The sequence below is a fragment of the Rhopalosiphum padi genome, chromosome 2 (assembly GCF_020882245.1).
Source record: "Rhopalosiphum padi isolate XX-2018 chromosome 2, ASM2088224v1, whole genome shotgun sequence".
Lineage (NCBI taxonomy): Eukaryota > Metazoa > Arthropoda > Insecta > Hemiptera > Aphididae > Rhopalosiphum > Rhopalosiphum padi.
The window spans coordinates 26494554-26511756 of record NC_083598.1 but is presented as its reverse complement, the minus strand read 5'-3'; the positions used below and the strand labels follow the sequence as shown (position 1 = coordinate 26511756).

Below are 17203 nucleotides of genomic sequence, written 5' to 3'. Positions count from 1 at the left end.
TTTTATGATAATTAAAATTTTTTAGGGAGTTTTATGTATATAAAATAGCGCAATTTAATGAAGCTCATAACTAGCTAAAAAATTGAATTATAGTTAGAAAATAAATGTATGAATACAAATAATGATCTAATTGTCAAATTTCATAAAAGGTCGATTTATTCTAACTTTAAACTAACAAAGCTAAACGTGAATTACTGAATATAAATTCGCTGTTATGCACTACAAGATGAACACAAAAAATGTCTTGACTATATAGTACATTTAAAACCTACTAGAATAGTATAATAATACCACACAGCAGAATGCTTCTTAGAATATTTTATTTAATATTGAGACAAATAGTGAAATAAAAAAACTAAAAAATAATCATTAATTATATAATTTTATAGTACAATGTTCAGATAAATAATTGAGTTATTACATTATTATTGATTTGACGAATGAGGTGCCATACAATTAGTTGTATAACGCAAAAGTTGTAAATTTGTCACAAGTGTGGTTAGTCGCCTAAAGTGTCGTTCACTGTACGCCATTAATCCTTGTAATTTTTCTTGGTTAATAGTTAATTTTCCCGTCATGATATCTTCCAGCAGAATATTTAAAACAAGCTAAAATACATTTTTAATTATTTAATAAATGTTAAACTGTAGACAAAAAGATTGTTATTAAATACTTGTGCTGCAAGACAATATTTTCCATTGCTATTCCAATCAACTATATAATTTAAAAGTCTTTCTTTGTGTTCTTGATTGATATTATCAAAGACCATTTTTAAATCTTGTCCTTGACCTTGTTTAGATAATGCTACAAAAATGGGACAATTTAATATTAATTAATAAAATAAATTATAATCACTTTTTGTAAACAAACTTTGTATTATTTTAAGTGCTGTATTTGGCCTTTCTAATGTGATGGACATTTTAAGTGCTGGTAATAATTGTTCATTTTGTAACAAGTTTTGTAATTGTTGGTCTTGTAATGCTTTAGTTTGGTTAGCAGCTGCTTCAGAAATTCTCACTTCTTCAGTACGATCATGCCAAACTACTAATCTTGAATCAGTGCCTCCAGTTATCATAATTGAACCATCATCCACAACTTATAACAGTTATAATAATAATCATTTAATTACAAAAATAACAATAAATGTTACTAGATCTGTTTTATAATATAGGTAAATGTATATCAATATTAAAACACCTCCTATAAGCTTAGCTTGTGATAGAGTAGTAGTCTTTATCAATTAAATCTCAACATATAAGAATATACTAATATTATTTAAAATTAATTTACGAAATGACATGACAAATATTATAATATAATTAAATATAATATTAGTATATATTGTATTAAAACTATGAATTTAATAAATAATAGATAAATTAAAATGTTTGACATAACTTTTGTAAGATTTTAAATTACGAGAAGTTAAATATATTAATATTAAATTTTAATGTTCAACATAAACTTAAAGTTTTATATAATACACTTTTTTGGTTAAATACTTTATTACAATTTGGCTAATTGTATGTTTATTTATTGCTTGTATTTAAATTATGTTCATTATTATGTATTATCCAGTAAAATAACTTAATGTTTATACTTATTAAGTTAAATTAGAGCAGATGAATTATTTATAGTTGAACATACTGTGATCCACATGTATAATTCAAATTAATATTATAGTTATAATTAATATTTCATTTAATTTTACTTAAAATACTTAACTTTAAAATAAAAATAAAACAAATTGAAAATTAATGATAAATACTATAATCATTAAAAAAAAATGTTTTTTCTTACTTGATAAGGCCCACACTTTAGAAGAATGTTTGTCAAGTGTAGCAATACATTCACTAGTTTTTAGACACCAAATTTTAACTAGCCCATCACCTCCGCAACTAGCTACTTGAGTACCTCGATTTAAGAAACCACCCTTTAATACTGATGAATCATGACTCTCTAATGTCTACAACATATCAAATGCATTAATTTTTAAATTTAAATATATAGTTTTTCTTTTTACTTTGAGACAGGAATAATCCGCCATAGACCATATTTTTAAAGTAGTATCTGCTGACGATGATAACAGTACTTGATCTATAGGAGAAAAGCGTACACACCATACACCGCGTTTATGGCCTCTGCATACTCCAAGAACTGACAAATCATTTGCAGACCATATCTACAAACAGAACAATGTATATAATGTTAATTAGAATTTTATAATAGTTATTTAGAAACAAATTGGCAATTACTTTAATTAATTTGTCCTGAGAGCCAGTAGCAATTGTTTGATGATTAGGTGCTATGCAAATACTATTTATATCTTTTTCATGCCCAACTTCAGTTAATTTGACACTCAGAATATGTTGCTCATCTTTTAAAAGACATTATTAGAATATTATTAAAATGTTTTTTTTTTTTAACCAAAATTATTATTAATTATTTCTATAGAGTAATACCACTTTTAAATGTTTTTGGAAGTTTCCAAAGTTTTAATGTAGTATCTGTACTGGCAGAAACAATAAAATCTAAAGATTTAGAAATGGCTACTGCGTTTATTGCACCTGTATGCCGAGTTCCAATAGCAACACAATTAGCTGTCCTGCTTACATTACAATATAACCATACTCTAATGCTGTGATCCTAAACATAGTTATATTATATACTACTATATAACCATACAATCAAAAAGATTTTTAATAAATTAAAATCTTACTTTACTGCTAGATATAAGAAAGTTTTTATAAGAAGCTAAACATAGCACTGTATCTGTATGGCCCTTTAGTCGTTTACAGCAAACTCCTAGTTCAACTTTATCTATTTCACCATTGGCATCACTTTCAATTTTTTTTTTATGCCATGGAAATATGTAAATATCACAACTATTAATAGCAACAGCTAAACTACGACTGCATTCATTACCCAAAAGTGCAACATCAAGAATTTCATCGTTTGAACCAATTAACTAAAAAATGAAAATTATTAATTTTAATTTTATTAATATTTTAATTAACATACCGTTAGTTTAGAATGCTGAGGTCCAAAACTTTGTAATGTAACTGTGTTATCGACATAACAAATTGCTAACGTGGACCGAGTTTCATTAAAAATCATATTTGTTATACTTTTAGTAGATTTTATAGATTGACTATCAGAATTGCATTCCTTAGAAATGGGAACATTATTTTTTACATCCCAAAAATGTAATTCACCTAAATATTAAATATTATTAATAATTAGCATAATATAATTTGTACAATAAAGAGATATAGCAACCATTTTCTCCTCCAACAGCAACACAAATACCACTAGGAATGACATGAGTATTTTTTAATTCATTATTCAAATCTTGAAGATAAAAACCCTCTTCAGGTAAAACAACCATTGTTTCCAAACAGTCATATAATGCTACCATTTTTAACTGTGATTTTGATTCTAGGTCCCATAAAATAACAACTTTGTCTCTACCACAACTTTTTAGTAAACAATATATTAATATAAAATTAAAAATTAATCATGATCTTATAATATTACCTTATAAGATATTGTTTTTTGTAAAATGCTAGTTCTGTTACAGTACTAAAATGTCCTTGTAATTTAAATAAATGTTTCCCATCATCACAACTCCATACATGGATTTCACACTGTAAATCAGCAGCAAAAAGCCAATATTCTGATTTTGGTAGCTGCAAAAATTTCATGGCACTTATAATACCTTGTGCTCCATGCAATGCATATAAACAATGAGCCTTTTCTGATTGCCATAATCTTATAATAGAATCAGTCCCTCCAGAAGCAATGATTTGATCGCTAGTAATTGATAATTTTATAACAGGACCTTTATGAAGATGACGCCAAGATTTGGTTAATTTTCTTTCTAAAAAAATTAAAATAAATTAAAAATTTTCTAAAAATATAATTAACAATTATTTTTTTACCATTCAAATCCCATGTGCACAATAAACCACTCTTGTGAGAAGTTATTAAATTTTTACCAGTGGGATCTAAGGTAAATGTTATCACAGAATCAGTGGATTCATCTTCTTCATCTTCTTCATCACCAGTCTTAACAGATTCAGTGCGATTAGGTATGGTACCAGCTACTGTAGTTGTTTCAATATTCAATATTGATACTCGAGGGCCACATTGACATAATAAATTATGACCATCTGGAGTCCACTAGAGTATATAAGAAAATATTTTATTAATACAGGCAAACATTAATAACAGATGTGATATTCCTATATTCATAATTTAAATTTTGTTTTATGAAAACTTTTTTTTCAGTAAGTTAATACATTTAATAAATAGTTTCAAATTAATATTAATTTAATCTTAATACTTTTGAAAATATAAATATTAAAAAACAATTAAAATGAAGATGACAGTATTAATCATTTTGATACTAATTAAATTTGAAATAAATTACATATGAATTGAAAATTGTATGGAATGTTTTATTTATTATTTTCAAAATACTAAGATTTTATAATTCAAATTCAGTGTACTCTCGATTATCTGTTGTCTTCCGCGGAATCATCTACATACCTATAAGTATACATAAAAACAATATATATCTTAACATTATACGTTATTATCAGTTTAATTAGTTGTGATAGCAGATTACTCGATAATGACGTAAAATACAATACGCTTGTTTAATATATATTAATACTTTTTGATAATTGTTGATATGTTTAATTCTAAATTTTAATTTTGCAGAATCAATTCACTTATCCATGGATGTCCTGCCACCCTATTTCACGGATAATTGAGAGTACACTATAATAATGCACTAGTATATAATGTAAAATAAAATATTAGATGAGCACAAATAAAATAACACTAAATATTATACAAAATATTGATGAGACATGTTATTTTCAAAAATAATTTTATTAAAAAACAAATTATTATTTATATAATTAAAATGAAAATATAAATTACTTCAATATGACCTCCAGTGTAAAATTCTTTTTGCACATATTCAGGTTTAAATCTGTAATATATATAAAAATAAAAGTATACAATATAATACTACAACACTGACACACTGTATTTATACATTAATATAATTTAATAAGTTGCATTCAACTAACATAAGTTTAAATGGACATGGTTCTGAACATATTATATTTGCATAATTTTGTTAGAATAGGCAGTAGTAGTAGAATATTTAAAGTTAGATGATAATTTATTTGATGAAATTGAGAATTTGTATAACCATTATTTATTTATTTTTTTAATATAATTTTGATGATTAAGTACTGAAGTACTATTATTATTTATTATTTCTAGGCAATAAGTATAATGTATGTGAGATGGGAAAATTAATGAATTTAATGATAAAAATATTTGTTTACAGATATGTAAAATAGAGACTATCATAGTATTCTATCATGAAATGCGACCAACAAATATAAATTAGTAATTAGTGTTTACTGTTTAAACCTTGAGATGTTTAAAAAAATAATATAATAATTTATAGTTAAATCAAGTATTATAAAAATTAAAAAAAATAAATAATAATAATAGTAAGAAAGTTGTAGAAAAATATTTGATACAATTACTAAAATTATATAAAGCAGCCTAGTTTTTGAAGACTAAGCTACTAAATAATTAACTAATAACTGTATATTCTAGTTTATAAATATAAAATATAGGTTTACGGAAACACTGAACTGAAAAAATTTAGTTATACAGAACAATGTCATGTAATAAATCATGAGTGTATCTGGACTAGAGGTATCTTTAAATGTAAAATATATTAACTTACATTTCTCTTAACTTAATAGACATGTTCGTCAAGTTTCAGTAATCGTCAACAAAATAAAATAATAAGTAGAATTGTAGTTATTTACTAGATACATGAAAGCCGAAAGATAAAAACTCTTTTCAAATTTTAGCACGTGTTCTAATTATGTGATGTATATTATTGTATGATATGATGATAAGCGTTTATCAATTTATCAAGTGTTCGGTTGTTTTGTTTACTAATTATGGTTATAATAAGGTGGTTACTGGTTAATGTTATATTAAATAGGTGTGCATAAAAACAAAAAAGTTAGAAAAAATTCGTCTGAAATCGTAATTTTGTTGAAAATTATAATTATCTTTATCCAATTTGAAATACATATTGATAGAAATATAGAATTGTATTTTTACTAAATACTAAATCATGTATTCATGATACATAGGAATCGTAATCCATTTGGAATATATAAATAATAAATATATTACCTCACTGCCATTCTTGCCGCTAACTCCGATCCACACATTTGCTCCCACCATCTCCAAAACCACCTCAACACGCTTTCAAAGTGGTGTAACGCATGGAAAATCAAAGTAAACGAATTAAAATCTACACATGTCACCTTCACCCTCAGACCTAAGGACTGTCCTGAAGTCTCTTTCAACAACTCAGTAATCCCCCACTCAAGAGAAGCCAAATACCTCGGCCTGCTACTCGACAGGAGACTCACCTGGGGCCCTCATCTAAAAAACAAAAGGAAACAGCTAAACTCCCGCCTACACGTCATCAGACCTCTCCTCAAATCAAACATGAACCTGTCCAACAGATTACTTTTATATAAAAGTCTCCTCCAACCAATATATTCATATGGATTATGGAATCGCCCTCTGGGGCACTGCCAAACCATCAAACCTTAGGACCATCCAAGCTTTCCAATCTATATGTCTTCGCATGGTCGCCAAAGCACCCTGGTATGTCACAAACACCGCCTTACATCAAGACCTCAAAGTACAATCCATCATCCACACAGCAACCAAATTCTACTCAAGACTTCACCGCAAAATGCAAGGCCACTCCAACAAATTAATTTCCAATCTTCATCCGAAACATCTTCCCGGTAACCCCACTCGCCGACTTAACAGAAATTGGTCGAGAGACCTTATCCAAAATACTTAACTTACTTAATTAGATTTAAGACCCACTAAAAGGTAGCTCAACTGTGAGCTGTCCTTCACTGCCCTATCACTGTCACCCCTCCTCCAATTTACTCATTGTACATAACTTGTATAGATTGTAAATATTCAATAAACGCTATATTTTAAAAAAAAAAAAAAAAAAAAAAAATATATTACCTACGTCGGATGTTGGAAACATAATTTCATGTAAAATATTCTGTTGGAAATACGCGTGTTATTGGAACTGAAATACTTGGTTTGAATCTTATTTTCTCAGAAATTAATTTTTATAAAAAATACTTTGTTGGAAATGTTTATTATTGGGTTCGAACAAATATATTTTTATATCAATACAGTTCTAGATTTTCTCTCGGACAGGAGGACATCAAACTATTTATAATAGAGTAAGATTTTTTTGCCGGTATAAATTATTGTTTAACCCGTCGTTGGTGTCGCTAATATTTGACACCGTTAGTGTCGTGTTAGCGTTTCGCTCACCTATTAAAATATACGTGTGAGCATACAAATATACCATGGTACTGACAAATGTCAATATTAGACTGCTATAGTCACAGTCCACAGATATCTGTGGCTACCTATATAGTATAATAAAATAATAAGATAATAAACCGAAAATAAAAACAGTATAATTATAAAATATACGGTAAGGCGATCAGTGACAGGCGAGTACAACGCTAACTACACGATATTATTACGTACATTGAACTCCGATAACTTTATAAGTTCATTTATAACTTTTAATATTTTTCCGTAATCATTTTCGTAAATAACTCAAGGAATCATTTATACAAATTATATAATATTGTAAAAATCCAATAATATTTAAACCAGTGGTTCTTAAAATGACAATTGCGTGAGCGAAAATGCGAAATGCTCATAGCGAGACCAACGATGGGTTAAAATCGTTTTCTGAAAGTAATAAAATAAAAGTAAAAATGATAATAATAATAATAAAAAATAAATGTTTATAAACCAAATATTATATAACTTAAAAATATGTTTAGGGATAATAATACAATAACAAATCAAAGACTTTTTACAAAATTGTATGATTATTTTGCCATTTTTTTTAATAATTATATTTTTTCTCAGTTTGTTTTAAATATACCTATTACATTACTTATTATTATTTTTTACTATTATAATAGTATTTTTCACTGTATCAAACTATCAAAGAGACACTGATCGATATTAATAATACATGTCTAAATAATAATTTATAGAAAGATATTTGAAGATTAATTATTATTAATATTTGTTTTACTTTTTTCTTTATCTATCTATACTATTATATAAAATTGTAAGGGTTTTTCAACGACCGCGCTAACCCGACATTCTGCTGAAGGTTTTAGTACCACTTTTGTCAATAAAAAAAAAGTATAAAGTTCATAAAAATTTAAAAACAATTGTACCTATATTATATACATGTATTGTGCGACACGGCGGCCCGCGGGTTTAACACTAAACGCGGGTTTACCTGACCTTTTTCATTTTTGTTCGTCAAATTGTATTATGTTTGATATGATTAATATTATTGCAAAATAAATAACCAATCACGGGCGAAGTCGTGACGGGTCAGCTAGTAAGTTATATAACAAAATTAACATTGCCACATAGGACAAGAAAAAAAAATGTTTTTTAAAAATATAGAGGGAAAATGAAGGCATTAAAAACTGAACAGAGGAAAGATTTTAAGGTTAGACTACTACCAGTGTTTCAAATGTGCATGATTTGTGAACTCACTGGCCCACTGAATTATACATTGTAGTAGACAAGACAAGTGAGTACGTGCTATAAAGATATTAGATATGATAAAACTATAAACAATCTTCAGACTTCAGTACTTTTTAGTTACTAGTTTTGTCTTACAGTTTATATTTATTATTTACCGACTATTCGGAATTATTTATCTATTTGTATTTTTCATTTTGTTTTAAACTTTAATTGTTGGATTGTAAATCCAAAGTAGTTGTTGCCGCAGTATTTAATATTACTACAAGGCACAAGCAGTAAAATGGGCGAAGACAAAGGTAGTACTTGAATGATTATAATATGTGATGAGTTAAATATGTTTAATGTAATTTATTGTATTGTAATGCCATTTTGTTTTTGTATCTTAGAAAGAGAACGTGACAGGGACCGAGGAGATCGTGATAGAGAACGTGGTGAAAGACGGCGACGTTCACGATCTAGGGATCGTGAACGTCATCGTAGACATCGATCAAGGAGTCGGGAAGGTCGTAAACGTAGTAGATCTAAGTCTCCTAAAAATAAGTCTAGACGAAGAAAGCCATCTCTCTATTGGGATGTTCCACCACCAGGTTTTGAACATATTGCTCCTCTTCAATATAAAGCTATGCAAGGTAATTTATAATTTTTAATTAAATTTGCAGATTACATAGGTAAAAAAATTGTATGCTATAGAAGTGGCTTATTGTTAGTGAGAATTGAGAATATTACTTAAATAAATACCTTTTTGTAATTAGATGTCCTTACTGTCTATTAAATTTATTGTCATCAAATTGATGTTTTTTAGCATTGCAAAAAAAATTTAATTATTTATATTATTTTTAAAACTATTTTTTGTGGAAATCTTTTCTATATTTTAGGATATTTTAAATCAAAATGCAGTAAGTACTCACATAAATTTAATACCTTATTTAAAACATTAACAGCAAGGTAAAAATTCAATTATAATATTTCAATATTATACCTAACCTATTTTTATGTTTTGTAATCAAGAAACCATGTATTTATTATGTATATTATATTATGCAGTTATCTCACAGGTACAACCATTCATTCATTTTTCATTTTTTCAAATTATAAAATTGTATTTTCAAATAAAATTATTAAAATTAGTATATTAATTTCAAAGTATATAATAAAAAAAAAAAAATTTTTTTTAGTATTAATAGTTTTCAAATAATATATAGAGATATAACCCAACCTATTTATCATGGTCCTCAGTAACCGTTACTGTTTTAAAAAAAAATAGTTTTCCTAAAATAACATTTTTTTCAATATAATAGAGTTTTGAACCATTATTTAAGTATTATAAAATAAATTTCTTATGACATTAAATAACGAGCTTTATATAATATATGGTACCTACGGCTACCTTATTTAAACAGTTGGTCACCAAATGAAAAATGTAAAGGACAATTTATGCTATAATTTTTATGTGACAAATAGATATGACATGTTATGTTGAAATATGCTTAATATTGTTTTACAGTAGTACTAATGTTATACCAAGTTCTATTTTATAAAATGTATAAACAAATTATCACGGTACTACTCACTGAGATTAAAATATTAGATTTAATGTTAAAGAATTTAAAGTTATGTAGGGTTTAATTTTACAAGTTATAATATTTTATAAATTGTGTATTTAATTAGTTGTACACAAGTTTGCAATTTGAAATGCATCTAATAACCTCATAACAATATTACCTAGTACCTACTGATTCAAGACTAGTTTTTATGCAAGTTTTGAGAGTATACATAAAATAATCATAGTCTCTGAACAAATAGATTGTATTTATATGCACAATACATTAATTTGTGAGATAAAGTTTATTAAATTTGTTGCGTAATGTAATAGACCAAATATAAACGTATAAATCTCAATTATATTAATTATTAACAGTTGTAAGAAGCAAATTCATTTAAATTAATAGATTAAATATAATTTATAATGGTATGTATTATACCTTCATTGAGAATATTAACTGTTCTAATAATAACTCTGCACAATAGGTTAGAGTGGTTTTTATTATTTTGAAATTTTGAATGTTTAGTTAAATATTTAAATTTTAATTATTTGAGTTTATTTTTGTTTAGCTGCTGGACAAATTCCGGCGAATACAATGCCAGATACCCCTCAAACAGCTGTTCCTGTTGTTGGATCTACTATTACACGCCAAGCAAGAAGATTATATGTTGGAAACATACCATTTGGTGTAACTGAGGTATTATTGTTATTACTTATTAATTATTATTATAATTACTACAAGTTAACATACTTTTAATATGTCTTTTAGGATGAAATGATGGAGTTCTTTAATCAGCAGATGCATTTGTCTGGATTAGCTCAAGCTGCTGGTAATCCTGTGCTTGCATGTCAAATTAATTTAGATAAAAATTTTGCCTTTTTGGAGGTATGTACATATAATATTTAATGCTACTATAAAATTGAACATAAATTTAAATTCTATTCAAATATAGTTTAGATCTATTGATGAAACTACTCAAGCAATGGCTTTTGATGGTATTAATTTCAAAGGTCAAAGCTTAAAAATAAGACGTCCTCATGATTATCAGCCAACACCTGGAATGACTGAGAGTAATCCGGTGACAAATTATAATTCTGGGATGACATTAGATATGAGTATGGAAACATTTATTTTTTTAAGGATCAAATTTTTAATTTTAATTTAATTTTTATTGTAATTTAATTTGTTATAGTGAAATATGATTCCAGTTCATTTGGTCTTGGAACAGTTCCAGGTTTGTATTATACCTAGTATATAAATTAATATTTTTACTCATTAATAATTATGTTTTGTAGATTCCCCACACAAAATATTTATTGGAGGATTACCAGCATACCTTAATGATGAACAGGTAATTTATTTGAGTATTAAAATATCCAGTCCTTTATTTTTAGCATTAAAGTCCACGATTAGCAGAGGTACATTAGGTCAATACCAAAACATGGAACGAGAAGAAGCAAAAATAGTGCTAATTTTTTTTTTTAATTTTCAGCACATAAATTTCAGGTTTTATTTTTGTTTTTTTTCAGAAAATATGTTCTTGTTTTGTGTATTAAAATATAGCAGTTTAGATTTACAGGGACCTGGGGTATATATTTAGGGTTGCCGTAAGAACATGGATTCTCCTTGCCAGTCTTTTATTGACTTTTCATTATGCTTGCGATACATTTACTTTTCTTTCTGTCTGAAAAAAATGTAAGTAAAATGTGTAAAAAAAAAAAAATTTAGAAATTTCAATGAAACAGTCTAAAGCTAATAATTGTTCCTCTGCTATACCCCTTGCCCCTAGCTAGGGTACTTGGTTGAAAATGAAACTCTGATACAACTGCTTCCTCAGTCGCCTTGTCCAAATCGACATACAGGCAAGTGGTGTTTCGGAATATTACATTGGTAATTATTGTTTATGTTTCATAGGAACTAAACCGTTCTATATGTTTTCTTGAATATTATAAATGCCTAACAAGAATAAATCAAAACTTTCTTTATGTACTATTAAGTAATTGATATATATCCTAAATAACTAGTTAATAACTTCAAATAATATTAAATATTAAATAATACCTAAATAATTAATTTTTATGAAAAATTTATGGGGAATTAAATTTCAAATAAAAATATTTAAAAGTGAATAAAGTAAAATTAGTTTTTAGTATCTATAAATTCTGAAACTGTGATTGATGGATTTTTGATAATAATAAAATGTATTTAATGCATTTGTACTTTGTAAATGATAAAGAGTAAATAATACCACTGATTAAACATACTGTTTTATGAACTATTCAGATGTATAATAAATTTGAAATATTTATATAAACCAAATTAGTTAAAAAGTGTTTACCTTAAATAATATTTAGTATTAAGTCTGCTTTATTAATATATAATATAATATATATAATTTTATGATAAAGCATAAAGAACGGTTGTAAAACAGGTAAATTAAAAAAATATAAAACTAAAATTGTATTATACTTTGTAAGTTCAGTGTTTTATAGGTAAACTGTTTAAATTTACTTTTGGTTTATCATAAATTATACTTGGATATTTGGGATGTATAAGTGTTGAAAAATATATAACATTTCTAATATTTTATTCTTTTTAATTTTTAAATAAATCGTTCCTTTTATTATTAAATTGCATACAGATAATTTAATACGGTTTTCTTAATTAAGTCAATAACTGTATGTGAGCCCTAAACAAATACTACTAAAGGTTAATTAGTATCCAACATAATATAGGTTTGAAATTAATTATGTGCACGATGATAGGTGAAAGAGCTACTTACTTCATTTGGTCAGTTAAAAGCATTCAATTTGGTCAAGGATGCTGCTACTGGTTTAAGTAAAGGTTATGCATTCTGTGAATATGCTGATGTTGTGATGACTGATCAGGTAAAATACTTAACTTAATATTCAAATAGTACCATTTGTAACAAAAATTATTACAGAACTTTTGTAAATTTAGGCCATTGCTGGTTTGAATGGTATGCAACTAGGAGAAAAGAAATTAATTGTGCAAAGAGCCAGTATTGGAGCTAAGAATCCTGGTCTTGGACAAGTACCTGTCACAATTCAAGTTCCTGGACTTACAGTTGTTGGAACTGCTGGACCTCCTACAGAGGTAATTTTTTTGTTTAAAAATGTAAAAAATAAATTTTAATTTTGAAAATATTTATAATTATTTACAGGTTTTATGTTTATTGAATATGGTAACTCCTGACGAACTTAAAGATGAAGAGGAATATGAAGATATTCTGGAAGATATTCGTGAAGAGTGTAATAAATATGGAGTTGTCCGGTCACTAGAAATTCCACGACCTATTGAAGGAATTGATGTGCCTGGATGCGGAAAAGTATTACTTTAAAATAAAATTGATTTAATAAAATATAATATAACTAAAAAATGTTGTCTTCCAGGTGTTTATAGAATTTAATACAATTCCTGACTGTCAAAAAGCACAACAAGCTTTGGCTGGCAGAAAGTTCAACAACAGAGTTGTGGTTACCTCTTTCATGGAACCAGACAAATATCATAGAAGAGAATTTTAATAATTATAAATCTAACTTAATACTGATAATATTTGAATTTTAATGCATTTTTTATGTTATAGAACATCCTTAATACTGAATTATTATTTTTAAACTAGTTACATTAATAGCAGATCTTATTTTGCTATGTGTTCGAAACTTACTTGATTGTATTTATTTTATTTTATAATTTAGATATAAAACTGTACTTGTCCAAAATAGATAATAAATAATAAATACAAATATAATTGCAGTTTTTTAATAAGTGGTAGTTTGCAACATTGGGCTACCTGACTACTTAACAAGCGAGTAATGGACCGTTGCTTTGTTGTACGTTCATTCGTTTTCATTAATGGCGTTTCGGACATTCCTGTTGTTAGTGTAAATATTGTAAATGTGTAATACTCTTGATTGAGAATAATAGTATACTCGTACGTACATTCTTTTCGTATCACTGTTAACGGTATGACAATAATATGATCGATATAGTTTTCGTATAGTAAAGCATTCATAATGCATGTGTGCGTTGTTAATGTGCAACCAACGATTCTTTTATCTTTATTTAATAATTTTTAATCCCGTTTGACGAAGTATATATAATATTACGAGGATACAAGAATGATTGACGCGGACGTCAAGAATACAGTTTTACCTACCACAGATTACACGAAAAGACATAACTCGCACGGGAAATGGGAATAATTGGGATGTAAACAAAAATCAACCTAACTTCATCACCGAAATAAAATTAGTGTGAGCAAACCTACCATAGATGAGGCAACAATTTCGTTTGGTTTATGACAAAACATTTTTCAAAAGTAAAGCAAGTACATCGAATATAATAAGTTTTTTCCAATATCAAAAGACGAATGTCTTGTTTGCCAGTTGTCTTATGGGAGTATTGGACGTGGGTAAACAATTTGTGATAGAGAACATCTGAATACGTAGAAACTATTAAAAGCAATACCAAAATTGTAAATAATATAAGTTTAGATCGAGACTGATATAGGTGTTGCTGTTGCAGAAAAGATAGCGGTTCATTGCTTAATAATACACTATTAACTTATATAAGTTATAAGTTATAATATAGTATATACGTTTATTGACATTAGAAAACAAAAAAAAACAAAAAAAATGTTTATAAATATTTTTCTTATGTATTATATTATTGTAATTATAATTAATAAATAAAAAAAAATTATTTTTAAATATCACGCTTGTTTTCATTTTACACACAATTGGTACAAATATCCAAGGCTGGGCAAGTTAATGATTTTTTTTAACTCAGCTAAGTTAAGTTAATATGCATCAATGAGAAAAAGTTAAAAGTTAATACAATTTTTGATTAACTCAGTTAAGTTAAAAGTTAATACACATTTTTTTAAACTTTTTATGAAGTTAAAAAAAAGTTATTTTTTTTATTCGTTAGCGTACTTTATTTCTTATCAACACACAACTAAATTATAGACTATAATGCTAATACTTCATACAACATACAGTATTTCTATATTTTCATATTTTCTAATTCCTTTAGAGTACAGAGTGATTGGAAAAATAACATTTTTAACTAATAAATTCATAATAAAAAAAAAAAATTTTGACATGAAAACGACTAAAAAATAGAAAATGTAAAAAAAAAAAAATTAACTTATTTCTTAAAATAAAAAATAAATTCGTTAATTTTACGTTAATTAAAAAATAAATTTAGTAAGTTAATAGTTAAGTTAATGAAAATCCAAACGTAACTAGTTAAGCAAATAAGTTAAAATTAACTTAACTTTTAACTTATTAACTCGTTAATGCCCAGCCTTGCAAATATCATATAGATATTATATGACGAGATTTAGTTAATTTTGATGTACGTATTACTGGTGGTTTTATGGTTTATTTTTTTTCGATGATCCAAAAAATAGCCATTTTAAATTTTTAACTGCAATAGGTCGTTATAATTTAACAGTATCGAGGCATCCTTATAATTTTTGAATTTTAGACTATAACGAGCATATTATTGATAAATTTGAATTTAAATCAATTTAGTTACGTTATTTTTTAATATTTCTGATTGTACGTGTTCTGTCGTTCTTTTTATTTTTATTGAAAAGAAAAGAGGCTTCAATATCTGAGGTTATTAGCCTTGTGTACATGTTGCATTGTATGTTACATTAGTGCAGTGACATGTCCAGCACAAAATAATTGGGTAGGCAAGTTTTGTTCTGTAGTGTGTAAGTGTGTTCATAAATACTAGGGAAGATTTGTCCTATCACGTGGGATATAGGTATGATAATAATATTCGAAAATAAATATTACTTTTATTATTAGTAAGTAATATTTTTATTTTTGATAAAAAAAAAACCAAACAGTCAAATAAAAATTGGGTAGGCCCGGGCTTAGTCGGCCTACCCTGTAAACACGCCACTGATAAGTGAATAAAATTAAAGAGTACAAATTTTAACATGAGGATATTTACAGATATTATACAAATTGGTTAGAGGTTGTTTATAATATTGATTTTTGTAAAAAAAAGTATAAGATAAATGTAGAATTGTCTTCGTTGAGAGCTTCTTCTATTCTGTCTGGTATTGATAGGGTGTTACTGTGAACCCTATTTTATCTCTCGTGTATATTGTTTTAGTTGTAATTTTTAAATCAATCTCACAACTGTATTTCTTTGGAAAAAGTCGATAGTAGTTCATTAGTGAAATTAAGTGCTAGCACCTTTACAGCCATCCTTACCCCATCCAAAAGATCTTGTAAAAAATAAAATTGATAAAATATAAATATCTCGATTCGTGGTAGTACCGTGCATTTGCGGATTAATTTTAACTAATACTAATAACTTGTTTTTAATTTATAAGTATTTATAAGTTATACCTTTTTAATTAATGCTTGAATGTAAAAGTATTTAAATACACATATATTTAAAAAAAATGTTTAATTGTTGGCCCACAAACTGTTGTTTTTAAGTTCGGGCTTATTAAAAAATAATGTGTTTTATACATGGAAAAAATATAAAAGTTTCAATAATATTCTTGTATTTAAAGTGCTCCGTTGTACGCTAACTAGAATTCGACTGTATTAGTCTTATAATACTATATTATTATTATCTTTTTTAACATATTTTTTGTTTTGTGATCGGTATTTTAGTATATATATATATATGTATTATATTATAGAATATTGTTGTAAACAATGTGGTAATTTGTATGATTATTAATACTTTACATTTAATTATTTTTTATTGTTATAACACTTACAACTTGTAACGTAATGTAGTTATAAGAAATGTTCGTGTTGTAGTCGTGTGATATCGAAAAAACGGACTCAATACAGTGGTGTAGCTAAATAGCCTATTCAGGACGCCGTGTTATCTTGATTCAACAACAAAAAGAAAAAACTAGTCAATTATTACTTAATATATTAGATACACGGAAAATGGTCTAATCTGTGGTT

At 26.6% G+C, this 17203-nt stretch overlaps 2 protein-coding genes across 2 annotated transcripts; one reads left to right on the top strand and one right to left on the bottom strand.

Moving 5' to 3' along the window:
- Nucleotides 1-363: 363 nt before the first annotated feature.
- On the bottom strand, nucleotides 364-5925 carry LOC132921844 (transducin beta-like protein 3). The gene is made up of 14 exons (XM_060985071.1): nucleotides 5780-5925; nucleotides 4951-5002; nucleotides 3942-4182; nucleotides 3538-3880; nucleotides 3280-3476; nucleotides 3022-3215; nucleotides 2720-2968; nucleotides 2463-2646; nucleotides 2256-2377; nucleotides 2024-2182; nucleotides 1801-1966; nucleotides 871-1095; nucleotides 674-804; nucleotides 364-608 (listed from the first exon to the last, which is right to left on the bottom strand). The coding sequence occupies exons 1-14, from the start codon at nucleotides 5800-5802 to the stop codon at nucleotides 426-428; spliced, it is 2469 nt and encodes an 822-aa protein (XP_060841054.1). The 5' UTR covers nucleotides 5803-5925; the 3' UTR covers nucleotides 364-425.
- Nucleotides 5926-8750: 2825 nt separating this feature from the next.
- Nucleotides 8751-14001, top strand: LOC132920927 (splicing factor U2AF 50 kDa subunit-like). The gene is made up of 11 exons (XM_060983669.1): nucleotides 8751-8981; nucleotides 9072-9314; nucleotides 10798-10925; nucleotides 10998-11114; nucleotides 11182-11344; nucleotides 11422-11463; nucleotides 11525-11580; nucleotides 12995-13117; nucleotides 13191-13346; nucleotides 13414-13578; nucleotides 13643-14001. Exons 1-11 carry the CDS (start codon nucleotides 8966-8968, stop codon nucleotides 13772-13774), a joined length of 1341 nt encoding a protein of 446 aa, XP_060839652.1. The 5' UTR covers nucleotides 8751-8965; the 3' UTR covers nucleotides 13775-14001.
- The last annotated feature ends 3202 nt before the right edge of the window (nucleotides 14002-17203 follow it).

Excerpts from the sequence above, each read along its gene's own strand:
- LOC132921844 (XM_060985071.1), bottom strand. The coding sequence starts at position 5,802 with ATGTCTATTAAGTTAAGAGAAAT. Across the intron at positions 4,183-4,950 it reads ACACTGGAGGTCATATTGAA|TGGACTCCAGATGGTCATAA; the intron begins GTAATTTATATT and ends TATATACTCTAG. Across the intron at positions 2,183-2,255 it reads CTCAGGACAAATTAATTAAA|ATATGGTCTGCAAATGATTT; the intron begins GTAATTGCCAAT and ends TTCTGTTTGTAG.
- LOC132920927 (XM_060983669.1), top strand. Across the intron at positions 9,315-10,797 it reads TCAATATAAAGCTATGCAAG|CTGCTGGACAAATTCCGGCG; the intron begins GTAATTTATAAT and ends ATTTTTGTTTAG. Across the intron at positions 13,118-13,190 it reads ATGTTGTGATGACTGATCAG|GCCATTGCTGGTTTGAATGG; the intron begins GTAAAATACTTA and ends TTGTAAATTTAG.